This window comes from Oreochromis niloticus, linkage group LG8 (assembly GCF_001858045.2).
Source record: "Oreochromis niloticus isolate F11D_XX linkage group LG8, O_niloticus_UMD_NMBU, whole genome shotgun sequence".
In the NCBI taxonomy this organism is placed as follows: domain Eukaryota; kingdom Metazoa; phylum Chordata; class Actinopteri; order Cichliformes; family Cichlidae; genus Oreochromis; species Oreochromis niloticus.
In genome coordinates this window covers 13,247,198-13,267,501 of record NC_031973.2, presented here as the reverse complement: position 1 = coordinate 13,267,501, position 20,304 = coordinate 13,247,198, and the positions used below count along the sequence as shown (strand labels likewise).

At 38.1% G+C, this 20,304-nt stretch overlaps 1 protein-coding gene across 4 annotated transcripts in view; it reads right to left on the bottom strand.

Annotated features, from left to right (window-relative positions):
- vti1a (vesicle transport through interaction with t-SNAREs 1A) overlaps nucleotides 1-20,304 on the bottom strand; it is a 115,518-nt gene that overhangs the window by 94,497 nt on the left and 717 nt on the right. For all 4 annotated transcript variants that reach the window (XM_019362548.2, XM_003441915.4, XM_005471332.3 and 1 more), the window contains exons 2-3: nucleotides 11,516-11,574; nucleotides 10,507-10,617 (exon numbers count right to left, since the gene is read on the bottom strand). In XM_019362548.2, the coding sequence (XP_019218093.1) occupies nucleotides 10,507-10,617; nucleotides 11,516-11,574 (170 nt within the window). The remainder of the gene's footprint in view (nucleotides 1-10,506; nucleotides 10,618-11,515; nucleotides 11,575-20,304) is intronic.

Below are 20,304 nucleotides of genomic sequence, written 5' to 3'. Positions count from 1 at the left end.
ATTAGCCCACAAGCAAACAAGGTTTTATCATTTGCCAGTAGTGGATTACACCACTCTGATACCATGCTATTTCATTCTTATACCTGTGTGAATGGAAGGGGGGTTCCCTGTCAAAGTCATTTCTATTGCTAAGTACTGCTGAGATCAGTCAATAAGCCTAACGACGGTAACCACAAAGTGATAGGCCAGGAGACAGCAAGAGAAGGCGGTGGAAGGAGGGGTGTTGAAAGTGAACTCCAAACAAAAGAGCAAATTCAAGAAGGGCTTTGATTGAAGAAACGCCATATAGTTTTTGAAGGCCGAGGGATCATCTCTCAGTGGTTATTTCTTTAAGGCACGAGGGCCCGATTAAACCCAATATTAAAATATGAAGGTGCTTCTAATGAAAAATCAAAGGCCCCATTTCCCCTCCCACACTACCAATCTTTCCGTGTCTCTTTCACTCCTTTCGCTCTTGTTCCATCAGTTTCTTCCTTCCATAGCCCATGGTTGTGTAGGAGGGGACAGAAAGAAAGATGGAAAGAAAGTATGAAAAGACAAAAAAGAAGACAGCAAAGAAAATGAGGAAAGAGGGAGGGTTATAGAGATGAGGGACCTAGGTGCTGGTGGTGCAAAACAGAGACAGACAGCATTGGTTGGAGGAGTAAATCAATAGAGCAGAGCCGTCGGGGAGGCGGGCAGCCAGGGCAAGGATAGAGGAGAGGAGAGGGGAACCAGCGCAGGGGCCCGGGCTCCGATCACAACGCTGGCTTCTGGCGTGCAGTGGGGAATAAAGAGAGCCTCCCCAGGTCAGCACCAGAGAAAAAGGTGAGATTAGAGGAAAGTGGAGGAGGTATTTTCACAGAGTGAAGGTGGGAGGGGTTGTAGAGGTGGGTGCTGGAGGATGACGAGGAGGGAGAGTCTATGTGTCTATGTGTGTGTGTGTGTGTTTTTTGTTTTGGGGGGGTGGAAATGTGCATACAGGATACCTGGCAAGCCAGGGACCAACCGGCCCATTAGCCTGTGGGCACCTACATATGGTTCACTGAACCCTCTGCTGAGAAGAGCTCCTCTCCTATCAGTCTTCCCATCTTTTTTAAAGATACCTTCACTTTTAACCCTTTCTCTGCTTTGGAAAGAGGCTCACTCCTGACCTCGATTTATGATTCATTTTTGTTTGATGTCTATTCTTGGAGTGTTATCTAAAATTGAAAAATGTAATAAAAAAAAAAAGAGGAAAAAAAAAAACCTAGACACAAAGGGAGAGAAGTTGGGCCTGGTGAGCATGTGCGCGTCCCTCGGTGGACACGTACACAGAAGACTATCTCCTTCAGTGCTTTGCCTTTTCTTGTAATGTGACCATTGTTGGCATTGAATAGCTGGATCATTAGCATAAGAATACAGCAGCACACATAGAGACTTAGCCAGATCATTATCTCTATATATTTATGTATACTTTGTTATTTCACTAGCCAGAACACATTCAAATGCTGATGAGGCCAGTAAGGCCCCCTTCCAAAGCCCTTCCAACATGTGCCCTCCTGAACTTCCCAATACACTTATGAGTTTCCTGGGAGTGTGCAGGTTCTGTGCTGGAATTCACAACAGCGGTGCAGAAAATGTTTAAAAGACACTCAACTGATTGGTACAGACAAGACTTTCTTGCACCTTGTAAGCCAATTTAAAGGAAATTGTCTTATATTCAACATTAACACAAACAAAAATTATGATTTATTTTTTAAACAAAAAAGTGCTGGAATATCCACAAAATAACATCAATTTAATGAGCTATTTGATTGTTTGCAAATGTCTTTTGTGAAATGAATAATTTCAGAATAAAAATACAAAGACAAAAACATACAAAAAAAAAGAAAAAAAAGCTTAACGGAGAACAAACAAGTGCTCTATGGTGATGAGGGGAACAAAACTAAAGAGTTTAGTCTCACTGCAGGAGTAAGCTGATGCTCTAATGCTGGCCAACCTCTGGGATAATTGAAAAAAAAAAACCCTTAATTCATCTTCCACAATGTAATTCTGATCAAGGCCACAGCCAGATTCCACTGCAGGCTTCAAAAACACCAGAGAAAAGGCAAAATTGTTGGTCGCTGAGAGCAAAAACGGTTTCCCTTTCTTTCTGGCACGCTCCCTCATTAGAAACACTTAGGATGAGAGGAAGAAACCAAGTTTAATTGTGTGTGTGCAAGTTTTTGTGAAGGGGCTCTGAGCAAGGGTTAAAACATGTGTAAACATAGAAGTTTTACTCTAACGAAACACCACTAAAGATGAAATGTACAGAGTTTTCCCTCCATTTACTCCTTTCCCCAGCCTTGGCGTCTCTGAGCCTTACTTATTAAAAAGCAAATGCCACTGCCTAAAATACAGAGGAAAAACACAGACCCAATGATTCATAATATATTTCATAAATACTTCATGAATCCCTTCACCATACTTAAGCCAGTCTGGCAAAAAAAGAAAACATTGTCACCTATTCTAGTACCCGCTTGTCAGCACATCACTGGGGAGTGGGTGTCACATGTCACTTCTGGTTTACACTACTGCGTGGGACAGGCTCGGTGCACGAGAACCGGGGGTAGGACAGAAAGAAGAACAGAAAGGAAAAGAAAAGTGAAGGGGAGGTGGAAAGGGGAGTAAAGAGAGGGAGGAGGGTGGAGGAGGAGCGTGGGGGTGTTATCATATCATCACCCCATGTCTTTATATTTTCCCCCTATTATCTTTGGCCCCCACTCACTCCAGTCACTCAATCACACAAGCCCTGAGGACAGTGAGGGGACCTGGGAGGGCCTTCGCTTCTTGGCAGACTCAGCCAGACAAGCGTCTGAAAGCTATACTGATCGCTGTCAGTGTGTGTGAAAGTACGGTGACTTTGGAGGGGCCAGGAGAGATAAGCGAGAAAGGAAACGATCGCGTGGAAGGATAACGGCCGAATTTGCACACTGCCAAACAAATCCTGTGCTCCAGGCATAATGCAGATACCCCATCCATACAGAAGAGAGTTCACATGAAGAGGCACAGAAGAAGCAGGGGATGATGTGTTTACAAATTACAGCCTGTGTGATATTTGAGAGTCGAACCCTACGACAAATCATTTTGTTAAAGAACACACACCTCATTAGCATTAAAGTAAATTTTGCTGTTGTGTCAATTTTATCTTAAACGTCAGGCTTACTGGAAATTACACGGCATCATTTTAGTCTGGTTTCTTTAAGCAATGCTAAACAAATTACTTATATAACTTAAAAATCAACTTTAAATTCAAACTACTGAGAAGACCCAATTAACTAATTAATCCTGAACTGGTGTCAACACCTATATTTTGCCCAAAAGGACATTTCTAGCTTGAGACGCAGACCCATCAACATTCAACGATACTTCCATTTAGACTTAAATGGCTGTTAAATTACATTTATAAGTTATCCCCTTCCTTTAATGTAAAACAAACATCCATACATTTAATCAAAAAATATTAAAAAAGGACCAAGCAGAATTAGAAAAGTATTGCCAACTGTTTGGGTCCCCCCTTTTTCCATAAAAACCGAACACAGCACTTTTGGACAGCACATTTGTCCTTCTTGTGACACTGTCCTTCAACCCAGATTTGACCTACCATTGCCATTACGCCATCAAACATGTAAAAAAAATAAAATAAAATGGTTTCAACATGAGTGACAAAAGGCTAATCCACAAATGAATCCCATCTTGGCGTCCATAAAGGGGACATGGTAAAGCCTGCAATACCACAAATCCACAAAGGGCTTGTGCAAGACGTACTGCTCGGAACGATTTCGGAATGAAAGCCAGAATTCATAAGTAGAAGAAGAAGATCTATTTGCTTACATCCTAAATCTGCACTCAGCGCAGAGGAAATATAGGGAGAGAGGGGAAAAAAATCCCTGTCAATTCAGGGAACTCTTTTATGACTGGTGATGAGTGATTAGACTTTGGTGTTGTTGATGGGTTGTTAAGCAACAAACCATGAAAAGAGTCAATCTGCATTTACTCCTCTGTGTTTAATATGAACAAGTAAGCCAAGGCAACCTAAGGCGATTTAAAGTGTCTAACATCCAACTAATGTTGGTCTGTCATGTTGTTGCTTGCAGAAGTCACTTTAATGAGGACAAGGGGCAAACAAAAAGAAGCCTTCAAGCTGGATTACAACAATGCTAATATATAATCGCTAGTTGTATGTTTAGCTTGGAACGTACAGTCGCCCAAAAAAAATCTCACTTCAAAACTTAAATCTCAACATAATTACGATCAAGTTGTGCAAAAAAAATTGCATTTAAGATGCAAGAGCTCTTTAAAACATAACTTTTTCATTAAATGACTTAGCAAAGAACGAAGAGTTTGCAAAGGTTAGTAACTATGCCAAACGTAATGAGTTTATGACCACTCTTGTTAAAGCTGGATAGTCTCTACAACCTTCAAGTGTCCATGATCATTTATTTAGTTTTTTAAGATAATGAAAAACATGAAAATGACCCTCATATTCAAGTGTTTGACTCCGTTCCATCACTCAAAATTCACATTTCAAACACTGAACTCCAACTTAGTGCAGAAACCATTCAGACAAAGACAAAACCCTGAAAATTAAAATAAAAATCCAGAAATATGTTAATTCATTGCCACTGATGAATAGCTTGTGGTTGACCATCATATTAAGAGGACACAAAAAGTTTTAAGTTTAGGGCCAGAAAAAAAGTCTCATGGAAAACTTCAGATAACACTCTCAAACATGTTTTTGAGCCGTGTGTAGGAATGTCAGTAGTCATTCATTAGTAACTAAGTCTTGATTGAATTTCAGCATTAAATTATCAGTTATATCTGTGCATCCACACTTTAATTAAATCATTCTACATCAAAAAAGCTTAAAAGGTGCTGTACTCTAATTCATTAAAACTGTTTTCAGTCATTGCCTCAACTGAAAACTTACATGTCAAGTCTCAAGATATCATTATAAGGTCAGTGAAACCACTTATGAAATTGATATATGGAGTGAAAATATTCAATACCAATAGCTTTTTCATTCCATTCACCTCAGTGCACCTAGCAGATAAACTGTTCAATTTCTCAAGGCTGACCAACTCTTTCCAAATGCATTAATTATCTCCCTTGGCAGACACTGGGAGGCATTCCACCAAAAATACTTTTATTAAAGAAAAAGGCAATCCACACATCCTATTTGACCATGACTGAAGCTCCAAACAATACCCCAACAGATAACTGGAAATTAGTAAGGGATAGTTGAGTTCCTGTGACAGTTGGCCTCATGATTTAACACCAGGGTCCATAAATGAAGCTGGGAATGAAAAGACAAATCATCCTCTCAATCTTACTGAATGGGCTCCTTTTGAATTCAAGTACTGCACTTCAGGCAAATTAAAATTTGACTGCATCACATTTTTTAAAAATCTTGCAATAACTAATAATTTGTACTATGCCTACATATTTTCCGACCTCATAAGACCGGGTGACGCTATGAGTTTCAAAAGAAATACTGGCATGTGGATAACATGTTAGTGGGTCCTTGATGGAATATTATGTGGCGTATTATGACAAACCAAAAATAGTTTTCCATTCAAAATAAAATCAGATGAAACGAAACACATAACACAATGGATCTCGTGCCATCAACAAAACTGCCTTGACCGTTACAGGACCTCCTTTTTAATAAATGACAAAAAGATGTAAGGTCTCAACAACAAAACTTGTCAAAGCTTGAGATTTAAAGACTATTAATTAACCTTTTAATACTAAAGGATTCTTGAGTACAAACATTTGGACCAGTAGTGTTTATTTGGATATAATAAAAAAAAAGGACACAATCTAAAGAGGTGAAACATATTCGGAGAACTAGTTGATAGAAGAAACGAGAATATTGTTGTGAGTTAAAGAATGAAATATTTGAAAAAGGCATTTCACTTTCCCAAGGACTTAGCATTCAATTTATATTCTGTTTTGTTTGCTTAAGTATTTTTCAAAGCATAATTAGGCAAAGAAAAAGAAAAGAAAATGCATAAACTTGGAAGCTACTGAAGCAAGAACTCTGATGGGTTTTCACCACAGGGACACCATTTTCAATCTTGCATATAAAACATAAAGCAGAGGTTAGGCATAGCAATGGTAAGAAGAATTTATCAGAACAAGTCCAACCACATATCAGCAGGGCAAAGTAATTCGTGAATGTGCCCAATATCTTCTTGGTGTTGAAATTTACTCGAAGAAAATTCTTAGAGCAACACCGCCATCTGCTGCCAGCAGGAGGTATACTGATAGTCCAAGTAAGCCACGCAGTGAATAATCTCTAAAAAGGGTTCAGGTTTTAAAATGGGAAGAAAAAATATGAAGGGACTTGTCTAAACTTCATAGCTACAGCAAAGTAATGACCAAGAGTTGTGGATATTTTTTAAAGAGATCAATGCTTCTCATGAAATTGTATATTAAATAATCGAGGCAAAGCTATTCCAGTGAATTTATACCAATTACATAATGATAACAATGATATTAGGGCTGCAGGTTACAGCCACTGGTGCTTCTTGTTCAGCTGATTACTTACTGAAGATTGGAAAAGCAGAAAAGTGTTAAAAATTACAAGGAAATTAGAAAAGATTTGCTTGAAATTGATACATTTACTTCATTTTCAATAATACCTGAGGATTGTTTGTCGTTTGACCAAATAATGATGACCTAATCTAAATAATGTCAATTTTGTTGTTAAAATGAAAAAAGAAAACTCTTCATTTTTATTGAGTCTACATAATAAACCAGAAACCTGACAATGATAAAGAACAGTTTGTCATAGTCAGGCGAAAGGAAGGAGGGGCCTCCGTACTCAAAATATATTCTGATAAGAGAAATTTATCAGGACTGACAATTGTATCTTTAAATCCTCCAGCCAATGTTGCTTTACGATGCCTCATTATACACAAGTCACACGAATCACACATTTCATGGCGTCCAGTTTCACTCACACACTGCAAGTTGAGTTTTGCGTGATACAGTTGATGCCTACGAGTCCTCATCTTGCCCACTGGGACAGACCTAACCTGGCACTTTGAAAACGGTGGCTCTGTTTGCCCAATAGATTTCATTAAATTAAGCTTAGGTTAGGCTCTCTTTCCCTGATCAAAGCCACCGCTAAGAGCCATGCCATTCTTCTCCCTCTGATTTGAGCAAGCCGACCCCATCAAATAGGATTTTCATTATCCTTTTTATTTATTTATTTATTTATTTATTTATTTATTGTACACTTTGGCTTATTTTTTATTTTGCTTAAGCTGCTGTCTGCTTTGGCTACTACAATGTCTGTTTTGTCGTGGCTCAGCACCTGTGAGATCCCCATGGCCCCCGGTTTTATCACAATGAAGCTGTCACCCAACAAGCCAACAAAGCTACACCTCATATATACCTATATACACCTTTTGGGATGGTTGTTTGATAAGTTTTCTTTCTGGATGAAATGGCTGGGTTTCTGAGGTCAACTCCAGCCCTCTGTCTGAAAAGGAGAAGGAATGAGGTCTCAAGCTGGCACACCAGTGGTAGAATTACTTCAAACCACGGGTGAATGAGAGGATGAGAGAGCAGGTTAAGGGGGGAGACACCCGTGGGAGGCCAGTAGGGGGTGGGTTATGGGGGGAGATTTGGTAGTGAGGGAGTGGAAAGGCCTTGATATCCACAGAAAGCACAACAAAGCCGGAGCTTTTTACATTAAAAAGAAAGGAGATTGCCCTTTTTTCCACTCGATGCCTTTTCGAGCCGAGTGTCATGTCCTCCCTAGGCCGGCAGGAAGTGAGAAGCTGAGCTCAGCTATAGCATTTGGCACATCTGAGGCACATCTGAGGGGGCTGAAGTTCTTGCCTTCTGAACACTTGCATCAGATTTACGGGAGACGAGATATACTAGATGTAACTCAGTGAGGTGGGTGATCCTGGTTTAAATGTGCGCTGATTTCACCGCGCCACACGCAGAGGTGTAAAAAAGAAAAATTACAGTCAAACAGGGAGACTCACAGTTAGAAGCCAGTCACTGCTTTTTTATTTTCCGGACACCAGGATTATCCTACGGCTACCTTCTGCTTTTTATTTCAGTACAAGCAATTACAGACACGACTTAAGTATGCAGCAATGTGCAAATAAGAATTTAGACACCATCATACTCTCTAAGGACCGTGCACACCGGATTTTTGCATTATAAAGTGCATGGAGGAATGCCATGTTTTGCCAGGTTGAAGAAACAATTTTTGTCGCCAGCACATGCTCGTAAGACAGGAAAAAAAGGCTAGTAACGAAAATTAGCACCAATATCGGCCACAGCAGGTGTTAACTGCTTGATGATTAAGCATGGTAAGAGTGGGGAGAAGAAAAGTTAAAGATTAATCGTCAGCCAATTAAATGCCCATGGCGAGAAAAGCAAGCTGTTTTGGCACAGAGATCTCTTCTATGATCTCAGTTAGCACATCTCAGTGGCGTGTTCACAGATCACTAGCACATATTATCTGAATCTAAATGCGGTGTTTGTGCATGTTTACTTGTTTGGAGCAGTGAGGTGGGGGAATATAAAAAGTATTTTGTGGTTAATGATGATTAGATACCAAACAAACATTTAAGAAAAATAATGAGTGTTAGTGAAAAGCATGGGCTGTAGTAGTCATCTGAGGTATAGATGGGCAGTATATCATAAATAAATATGTAGTTTTTCATATGTGCATAAGTCTATTTTGAGTCTCACAACAGCTACTTTTATTTTGACATTTTGTATCAAATCAAAATTACTCAACACTTGGAATTCTGATTATATTGGCTGTGCATTGTGCATTTTTGTGGTGATCACTGCACTGCTTCCCATTACTTCCTGAAAACCTTCCCATTAAACTTGAGCTATCCAAATATCCTCCAATAAATCCTCTACAAGCGAAGAAAAAGTTCAGATTTGTGTGGAAAAGTACACACTTCATTCATTTCAAGGTTTGGAGAAAAGTTTGTTCATTATTTTGGCCAACATCTAAACTTAACACATTAAGGAGAAGCCTTTGCTGAATTTCCTCAACAGGACTTCAACAATTCAGTATATATTTTTCCAACTCATTCTGAGGCTGTGGATTTAAATCACATGAAATTTGATTCGTGGAGGGACACGTGCTCTCAAGCTCAAGGTCAGCGGCTCTTACACTGCGGGTTTATTATCATGTTATGAGCACCAGCAAAACAAAACTGACAACACAAAACAACAACAACCACAGAAAAAAAGATATCATTAAAGATACATATTAACACTAAGATTTTTCTTAACATTATAATGCCAACAATCAATTTAAAATGCTTCCACAAGGATCAATTTAAAGAGATAATAATTAAGATAAGAGGTTAAAAAAGTTTTGGATTCAATTGCACTGGATAATTGCGTATTTCTGAGTATTATTGATTACGTGAAGTACCTTGGGCAATATTGGTAGCTCAAAATGTAGACTAAAAGCAAGTGACCCAAAAGACCGGACTGTTCATTAAGCTTTGATAAATCAAGCCAAGACATACAGTGATTTATGAATTACTAAACAAGGCCAGATTCTGCAGCAACAACACAAACACGCACAACCCATTCTCGATAGGCATCGCTTGAAAGTTCAGATATGAACTCTGAATTAACCTCTGTGGATGCACCGCTGAGCTTCAGTGCAAGTCTGTTTGTGAGTGCAGGAATTACTGCGAGAGTGAGAGTTACACGCAAACAGTCCAAAGTTTTTGGTGTTTTTCTAACAGTTAAGATAAATAAATAATGATGCAAATTTCATGAGAAAAGAAGTGTTTTTCGAGGATTAACGTTTCATTATTTGGTTAATTTACAGCTTTTGCAGAGCGATGGAAGTATGTGAAGCCTTGAAATGTCATGAAAGGGATTTATGCACGTGCCACAAATTCTGCTGATTACTTACAAAAACACTGTGTCTGAACAAAGGCGGTGATGGAACAAAGCGTTACTACATCCTCTGAAGAATTATTAGGAGAATACGGTCCTGCACAAAACAGTACCGTATTTCGCTATTGGACATGTGACAAAAAAAGCAAAAACAAAAAAAAAAAAACAAGTAACAAATGAAGCCAGACCGATTGGTCAGGGGTTCATCTTTCTGGCAAGATAATGACACAAAACACTGGAACAACAGAACTGCACGGTGGCCTTGAAAAGATGGAAAACCATCACAGTCTCTGGACTTCATCCAGCTCGTCTGAGTGGAAGAAAAGTAACCCACAAATTCAACACGTGTGTGTCAGCAGTGACTGGTTCCAAACCAATTTTCCAAATGATATTTCTTTGAATATGCATTTATTTTATAATTCCATTTCTGAGCTTAAAAATGCTGGGGTGTTTGTTTTATAATGAGTAGTTTATAGATGCTTATTTATTATGTAGCATCATTTACACTCTCAGTAAGAACATTACAACTATTACAACTGCTGCGTCTGCATGAGAATTAAAAAAAATTACATATTCATGACATATTGAAATACTTACAAAGTCTTTCTCAAGCTTTTCCATCTCTTGCTTATAGCTCTTCAGCCTGCTGTTGTACATGGCTCTGCTTTGGATGGGGATCTCTCGTACCTCCAGGTCCATCTGCTCCAGCTAAAACCCACAATTCATCCAGTTCATTTAAAGTCAAACATTCCTAACAAACATTTTAAGAGTCATTTCAAATCGAAAGAAATACTTGGAATATAAAACACTGCCAGAGTGACAGATTTAGAGCTCATTATAATACAGATTTACATTAAAATATTAAAAGTACAAAACTGACTGTATATGTACATTTTTACATTTAAAAGTTTAGGTTTTTTATGATCATATTTCCTGTACCAGCTTTCTGAAAAAAATTTTAAGGGCAAGTTTTACAGTTGTGTGCTCCCTTTGAACACTTTTGAACAGATTCAACTTCAGGAGCATTAACTTTAATATCCTCCAGTGCCGATTGTAAAATAAAACGCCTTCTGCTGGTGTCACTCAGTTGTGATAAAAGTTACAACAGAGGAAGTGTGTTCTGTAAGTACACAATCAAATACGAGGGCTCCTTCATTGCCATGACATGCATGGGCCCAACAATGTCTGAGTGAATGAAGCAAAAGTACATCTGATGCATGGGTAGACAGGTCTCTCTGTGGCAGATTTGGAGGAAACTCATCACTATGGCATAACAAGACAACCGCAACAACAATTTGTTTCTGTCAGGTGACTTTGCTCATGTTTAAACAGCAACATGAAGACACCCACCTCAAGATAATGGCTTGAAATGTGTCATAGGGGTGTCACTTAAAAGCAGATTACGGGAAAGTAATCATATGAGGAGGAAGCCTCCTTTCCGCCATGTGAAGTATGTGTGCGTGTGTGTTATGTCTGCATGTCATGTCACCACCAGGATAATACAGGTGCTGTTGTCTGGTGCCAGTGAAAATTGTCCCCTCCCTCTTTCCACAAATTCATTATTTAGGAAATGGGAAGAGGAGAAAATTACTGATCAAAGACATACCAACTCTCTGACTTCTTCAAGCTGTTTGTCGACATTTAGAACCAGCTGTGTCTTCTCCTCTGAAAGAGAAAAAAAAAAAGCAACATATTGATCAGCCGACGGAGGAACAGCGCTTCATGACAACAGCCTAACTCCCCCGCAACGGGGGAAGAGAGGGGGAGAGAGAAAGAAAGAGACTGGGAGAAAACAACACACGAGGACACATTTGAAGATATATTTACACATTCTCTCCACACGACGAGCCAACATTTGATGTCTCTTAGTTATTGGCGTCTATGAGGCCTTTGTTGGTTTCTGTTGAGGAGCAGCGAGACACCTCATGCCAACTCAAAGGGAAAGGAGGTGTCAGCTTTGCTCACTTGCCAGAAGTATGAGTCCCACTCAGAATGACTAACGCACTGTTCTACACCTCACCCCATGGCTGCTCTACCACATTACCCATTGAAACTCATTAGGACTTAAGAGTTCCAGAGCAGCGTGCAAACTACAGCGCTTCCAACAGTTATTTAAGGCAACGGCATTATCACTTTCCGTACATCTACATGAACTAGTCTTTGTCCTGAAATTAGCTCCTTGCCAATAAAGATTTTGTTTGTTCGTTTTTTTAGAACAGATATGTAGCGGTATGGTGTTCACTAATCAAGCATATTTATGTTTACTTAAAACAAGAAAAAAAAGAAAAAAACATTGCCCAAGGCTTTGACATAAAGTATAAGCATAAAGAATGTGTGGCTACTTACACATATAGTTTAATAATAATAAAGAAAACAAAAAAATGGAAGTTAGGAAATAAATTCTCTTATGCATAAATACCATTAATAACATAAAAATATACACCCATTAGCCACAAGAGGGTAAAGAAAATAACATTTAATGTCATCTTAACATGCAGCTTTACTTTAGAAACTTTGGGTTAAGAGATTTATGTGGATGTTACTTTATCACACATCCACCATATGTCATTGTTGCACACCCCTGTGGTAACAGCACTCCCCAGCAGCAGCAGCCTCCCTTAAGTAGAACAATGCACCCACCACACAACAGTTCGAGGAAAAAGACAAAGCGATCAATGTAATGCAAAAGTGAAGCCAAAATAATGTCAGAGCCATCCCAGGCTTGAGGTGTTGTGGAAATCTTTTGCATACTCATGGTGTGAAATATATCATACTAAATTTTAAATAGAGTACATTTGTAACACAAAGTTGTGTTAATGTTATCAGTGCATCAGCATATCACAAAAGTCAGTCATAGTGCTGATCTTGTAGTATATTTGGTTTAACAGTTTAAGAGGACACCTGTGGACCTGATATACTGACAATCTGTTAATTATTACACTATATATATATTTTTAAAAATCCCAGAAAACAAAAAGTGACATAATTATAAATTCACAGATAAAATGTATCATTACAAAAAGGTGCAGCATCTTAAACACCAGCTCAGTATTAAGAACAGATGGTAAATGTTAACTTATCAATACTACTCTATCAGACCAGAGGTGATGCCTACAAAGTCGATCCGATCTTAAATTTTTTACAGTAATTAAGAAATTCTGAAAATGTTATTTGCTTTTGAAACCCCAACAGATGTATTCTAATAAAGATTTAAAAGCAAAGTATGAAAGGCATTTTAACTAAAATACAAACAAACAAACAAAAAAGTAAATCACAAGAATACCCAGCTGTGGGACTGCAATAAAAAAAAAAATTTACCAAAAAAAAGAGCTAAGCCAAGATCTTCGTTTCTCAGGTGCCATAGGCCAACATGGTCCTCAAATTCATTTTTAAAACCTGTGTCCAACCTTACAACCTATATAGTAAACAGCCAGAGGCAATTCAGTGAAAGATGAGATGACGCTTTCGTACTCAAGCTCAGGCCCGAGCTAGAGGGCTGTGAAATATGTATGGATATTTACCAAGACTAGAACCTGCTGACAGACGGATGAGGAGTTTTGTACACAGAAGTAAGGCAAAAAAAGAAAACAAAGGGCTTGGTATTTCTCTTTTACTTTTTTATGTTTCATATTTCAATGCCAGTGATTGACAAATAATCTCTTGCCATGAACACTCAAACGTGAAAACTTGGAGCCATGTTTAATAGAACAAGGATGTTGAGTCTTGTTCTGTTCATAGTATACTTATTCAAATTTCTTCTTGATGCCGAGTTTTGGAGCAATGTTGCAAATAAATAATATACAAAAATTAATGTATAAATATACTTTTTTAAAATAGTTTTGTGAACATCCAGGACATGTTTTCCACATGCCATGGCCATTGTTAACAACATAACATGCGAGTAAAAGTAATAAACTACAAGAACAACGTTATGGTCCCTTTTTAAAATATTAAACAGAGGGAATATCATGTGCAAAATGCATCCACTTGGGTAAGAAGAGCCAAAAGAACTTAAGAAAAACTTAATGAGTAGGAAGGGAATTGAAATTCAACTGTAAACTATTCCATTGGTGTCAGAAAACACACAACAACTACTTATGGTTGTAATGCATTTTCTAGCTTTGTACATATTCATACAGGCTTCCTCTGACACAGTCAACAGATGGTGAGAGGAAGCAATGAGAAATTACTCTGCGGAATGGGCTGCCATGAGTCTTCAAACATGCCAATTCCAAACCAGAAATATTCAGTCAAGCGAGGTTTTGTGAGAGCAGCGCCTTTGAAAACCCAATGAGCAAGTGTGAGCCGAGAGGAAGAGATAAAGCTTCCAAATATGAAAACTGAAAACTTAAAACAAACTACTAGTTAACACTCGCTGTAAGTAAGTAGTAACGGTTGCTACTACTCAGTTAGGTGTGGACACCAAAATTTTAATATGTAGTAGTTCAGCCTTAAATTAACTGTCATATCCACCTTTAGATATATATTTCCCACCATTTTAGCTTAGTGTAGCTGTAAACTAAAAACACCCAGTGTATTTCACACTGCAAAATACCATTTAATTTTGAAAAGTGACCGTAAAAATGGAAGAAGGTGCTGTGCAGAAAGGCTCTTGCACTGAGAAAAAAATATACAAACTCAATGACTATTTTGTCTCAGCTTATAACTGTGATTGGTATTGAGTAGTGTCAGATGACAGTGTAGCTGTTTATACATCCACCTAACAAGCAAACAATACGATTTGATCCCAGGAGGAGACATAAATCCCTGTGGGCTTCCATCAGGAAGGGAATCTGAGGTTTAAAAAAAATCTGCAATGTCAATAGTGGAGCTTTTTACTGTGGTGATCCCTTGTGAAATAACGGGGGCAACTGAAGCTCAAGTTTCTATTATGTGCTTTGTATTAAGTCATTTTAAATAAGGCAGTATTACCAATTGATATGTCTGCATTCATTTATGGGTATGTTAGGTGCCACGTACAAGTATTACATTTTTAAAGTGAAATCACAACTGGCGAACTAGCTCTGGCCTTTTCCATGTCGTCCATACTCATGTTTCCCTTCCAGCCTTAGCCAAATCCACAAGCTGCCCGTCTCTCAGCTGCCTGTCTAGTGAGACCATCTTGAAAGACTGCCACCAAAGCACTAATGCAGCAATCTGGTAAATCTGCATGTAGAAAAAACAAGATGGGAAGACCCAGAGCTAGATGGTTAACAGCATTTGTAGGTTTTAACCCACCTCTAAACCCTCTTTTGGTGCAGGTCTTCACAGTACAGAAATTTAAACATAAATACATTTTAAAGACTCCCTTCAAAGAAAAAAGTCAAAGTCATGCATTTGTGCCTAGATCCTGCAGAATATAAATTACAGTATCAAAAACACAGGCTCAGATAATCAGGATTTCATATGTCTGAAACCTACAGAACCAAGTATCAGAACTGGCGATCAGAAAGGAGGTTTATCTAAAATTAACAACATATTACTATCTGAAAATGTAGTTAAGTAGTGCGGTGCGATATTGCAGATTTTGGTATTGATCTGATACCAAGTAAATACAGGGCCAAAATTGCCAGTACCGATACTTTAAACCTACATAGGCAGCTTATGTTGGGGAAAGCAGTGACTCGTGACTTAAAAGATGGCTCATCATCAATTTGCAAATAGTGACCATTAACTCACTCTGATTTTTACTTTCCATAATAACTGGTTAACAAAACAAAATACACCTTACAGCGTTTCATGTTTTTTTCAAACTGCGTTTTTTTGAGACCTAGAATGTAAATGTGCCCGTCTCTAAAGGTCGTGTCAACTTCTGTTGTTTGACATTTTTCATAGTGTATGTTGGAGGTATATTTTTTCATTTCCAAAAAATTATTAAATTAAATTAATTAATTTAATACAATTCAGAGGGCTACATACTGAACTTAAGGGGATATTTTTAAAAGAAAAGTATCGATCTGAGTATCAATACCAGAATTGCTATCGATACTATCAATATTTGGATCAATCCGCCCCCTCTATAGTCAAGCCAAAGACTTATATTCTGTGCACACTTTTTATTTTAGCTCAGTTCAAAAGAGTCCAATTCAGTTTTGTTTCTCTCCTCTGCTGTCTGTTTCACTGTGTGTGCACGCATGTGTATGTCTCTTCTGCTTCTCCTCCGAAACTGATACACGCAGAGCAGAAGAGGGGAGAAATACTCGAAGTCGTTCCACAAACAGCAGTCTTAGTAGGTCTGAATGAGTAAAATTTACAAAAATTAACCAACTTCAAAAAGATTACCACTGTGCAGATGTCTCTCCAGCATCTTAAGTTGCCCAGCTCAAGAAGACATGACTATATAGGAGAATATCCTACAGTAATAAGGTGTTCTCCAGCTGCCCAAAGTTATCTCAAGGAAGTTTCAAAGCTACACCTTTATCAAAACTGTGGTCAGATATGTTAAAGAGGTTTCTATTGTACAAAACAAAATTAGAACATAATGCTTTTTCCACATTTCAACAGAATAATAATCCTCCTTAAACAACAAAGAGAGCTTTTGCATGCCTTAATGTTAAATTCTCACAACCAGACAAAGTTACAAAGACAGCCAGACATCACAAGCGACACTGTCACTGGTTTGCTACTGAAGTGTCGCTCAAGTGTTTATTTGCAACAAGCATATGATAGGTTGAAAAAAAAAAGATGGACGTCAGCTCAACTTTGATTTGATGCACATAAAGCATCAACAAGTGTCAGGCGTCAGTTTGTAGCTTCTTATCAGTGGTGTGAACACAGCATTAATTGCTGGAAGCACACATGGACCACACCAAAAATCCCTAAATACTTTTCATGTATGTTGAGCTTTCAGTTTCAATTCTATTACAGAATAAAATCTTTAAATAAAATTTTGTGATAAAGTTGATGAAGACAGAGTCAGATTTGCACTCCTACAGCATCAGAATCTATCAATGAGTGTTTCTAAAGTGAAGGAGTTGCGGGTCATACAAACGAAGAGGCAAAACAACTCTAAGGAGACGAGACCAGAAGCTACCAGCTAATACCTGTGTTTTCATTTTAAAGAATTCACAAAGTCACATTTGAAGAGCTACAATTTAATAACAATCTATTCTAAATATATCATTCAAAAAGTGTTACATGTGGCTTTGGTTATGTCTGAATTAAGTCTGATAGAATGACAGAATGCTATCACTTTAACAAACTGATGAAACCAGCAATGTCTTCTTCTTACAGCTGCTCGCTTTAAGGGTTGTCACAGCAGACCATCTGCTTCCACCTCATCCTATCATGTGCTCCTTCACTACATGCATGAATCTTTTCTGTGGTCTTCCTTTTTTCCTCCCTTTGTCCAATACATTCACTATCCCTGCTCTCCACATTTCCAAACCATCTCAGCCTTTTCTCTCCACCTTTGTATGCAAACTGCTCAATCCGAGCTGATGTACTCAATTCTAATCTAATCCATTCTGGCCACTCCCCCAAAAAATCTTAAAAACTTTCTGTCTTTTGTGGTTTTATTAATGATCTGTCTCCAAATCATACATCATAGCAGGTAGTGCTGGGCGATATGGAAAAAATATTTATCACGATATGAATTATTTTATATCACGATAACGATATATATCACGATATACCACCTGACCTGTGGTCATCTGGAAAGTATGCAGTCTGTAAACAGCGAGTGGAGAGGGTGCAGTCTTTGTTTTGAGTTACCGTAAAGCATGTCGCAAATCCGGGTGCATGTAAAGCAGCACCATGTCGCAAAACCACAAGACGGAGTTTCTTTGTGAAAAATATCATTTTTTTATACTTTATTTTCTCTTGCATAAAGTTAAGAGTATGTATAGTGAGAAGACAACACTAATATATTTGCCACAGGCTATTTAACCCTTTAAGACCTACCATGAGACCAAGTCCGCCAGAGCTTATCTTTACATTTTACATGCTGTAGTGCCATTTGTGGGAGCATTTCAAGTTGCTATACATCAATACAACCGTTATAGCCCAAATTTTAATGATATGTATGCATTAAGTCCATAGTAACTACATAAATTGCAAAAAAGTGCAATAAACTACAAAAAAATTGAAAATCTTTTTTTTTTTTTTTAACATGTATTTCTACTTAGAGAAATTTAAGAGGCTTATCCCTCAAAACTGTAAATACCAGAAAGTTGCACAAAATAGTTTCCAACCACGAGAAATTTATTTTGAGTGTCTTCATAGTTTTATTTTTGAGATACACTAATTTTTATATACTACAGGAAAAATGAAAATAAATATTATAATGCAAATTTGCAAAAAAACAGCTTGTGCATCAAAATAAACTATTTCCAACAGTGTAATTTGACTTCTAAGCATCCCGGAAACGATACAGAAAAGCATAAAGTCAAACATGACTTTTAAAAACACCAACGTAGGCTATAAAAAGTAAAAAAACTACATTTTCCGCGAAAATGACGTCACTTCCGGTTTCGGTCAGGTAATGGCGGACATGCGATAGTTCGCGCTGACAAATATATTCCAACTAGGAAGTGTTATGAACAGCTGATCGGATCGGCAAAGCGTGTTTCCGGAATATTGTTTTTGTTGCTGCAAGTCTGGAATATTATGTTTTTGTTGCTGGAAGTGCTTTTTATGCAATTTTTGCAAAGCTATATGTGGAAGGAAACCGTGACCTAGGGCAAGCTAATGGAATAACATGTAAGTACAACTCCTACGGTTTCATATGCAAAAAAAAATTATTGCGCTACCTTACGTGGTTCCAGTTCTACAGGGATTTAAAAATAGTTAGGCAAAACGGAGTGTGCCTGTTCCGACCGGTTGTAAAGGGTTAATGATATATTTTATGTAATAATTTATGAAATTAGGGTTAGAAACGACAGAAACGATAGAAGACAAATGGCACGATAGAAACTTTTCTATCGTCCACACGATATATATCGTCATATCGCACAGCACTAATAGCAGGTCTCAATACCTTCTCTTTCCTTTTACTCTTGCTGTTGTCCATCTATCACAAATAAACCCTGACACTATTCCACCTCTCCTGTACTCCTTTCTTAACTTTTCTTGTGCACTGTGCATTGCTTTTATTTAAACTCATCCATCTTAACTGTTACATCTGTCTCCCTCTTATTCACACACGTATTCTCTCTTGTCTATTGACTTTCACTCCTCTTCTTTCTAGTGCATACCTCAACTTCAGGACCTCTTATACCTGCTCCCTACTGTAACTGCAGGTCAAAATGTCATCTGCGAACATGAAAGTCCACAGAGGCTCCTGCCTGACTTCATCTATCAACCTGTCCATTATCACTGCAAACAAGAAGGAACTCAGACCTGATGCTTGATGTAATCCCACCTCAAACCCATCTGTAACTCCTACTATGGACCTCACGCTAGGGCTGCTCAATTAATCAAATTTTAATCTAGATTACGATCTGGGCTTTCAACGATCATTAAAAATGACTGAGCCGATTATTAGCACCTCCCTCGTGCTTTACTCTCGCGCTGCTCCGTGTGGCAAATCGAGCACACCTCTCTGCGTTTCAAACACGTGTCACAACAATTAAGAAGACCCGAGGGAAGCTCGGAAAGCTAAGCAGAAGTTATTTGGAGAGGAGAGGATAACGGCTGCTGAAGAAAGAATGCCGTTGGTTGAAAAGAGAGGTAAAACGACTTCAGTGGTGTGGAAACATTATGGGTTCGCGGAGTCAGACGTGGATCAAATATTGTGCAGTTTTTTGAAGTTCACTAAACATAGATGTTTACATTTTTCATTTATTTTTTATATTGCAAACATTTGCACTAATCAGTATTTGCACACTATTTTATACTATTTTTTGACAATCTTTAAAGCCATTATTCAATACATTGTTATTGTTAAATAAATATCGTCAAATAATCAAGATCTCAATTTCAGTGAAAATAATCGTGATTATCATTTTTGCCATAATTGAGCAGCCCTACCTCATGCACTGTCCTTATTTTGCACCTTTGTGCAGGACAGCACGCACGGATGAACCAGAGTACACCATCTACAGCTGCATCCAGGACTGTGTTCTGAAGATCAATGAGAACATTTTTGAAACTCCTAACCTTTTGCTGGAAAAGCCGTCCACTGAAGGTTACATTGCTCTAATCCAAGTACCTTCAGTGACTGCTGTTGTGATTTAACGCTATATAAATAAAAGTGAATGGAATGTGAAGAGCTAAATAAATAGTCAACCAAAGACACGCTTTTAAATATTTTTTAAGTCAATACCAGGAAAAAGTTATTAGTCCATCATATTAGTTACTAGGCCCTTGCTAACATATTAAGAAACGTATGCTTTCAAACTTGCTGGTATCAAAAGGCTGAATTATTTTTAAACTGGCTAAAACTGAAATCCACAG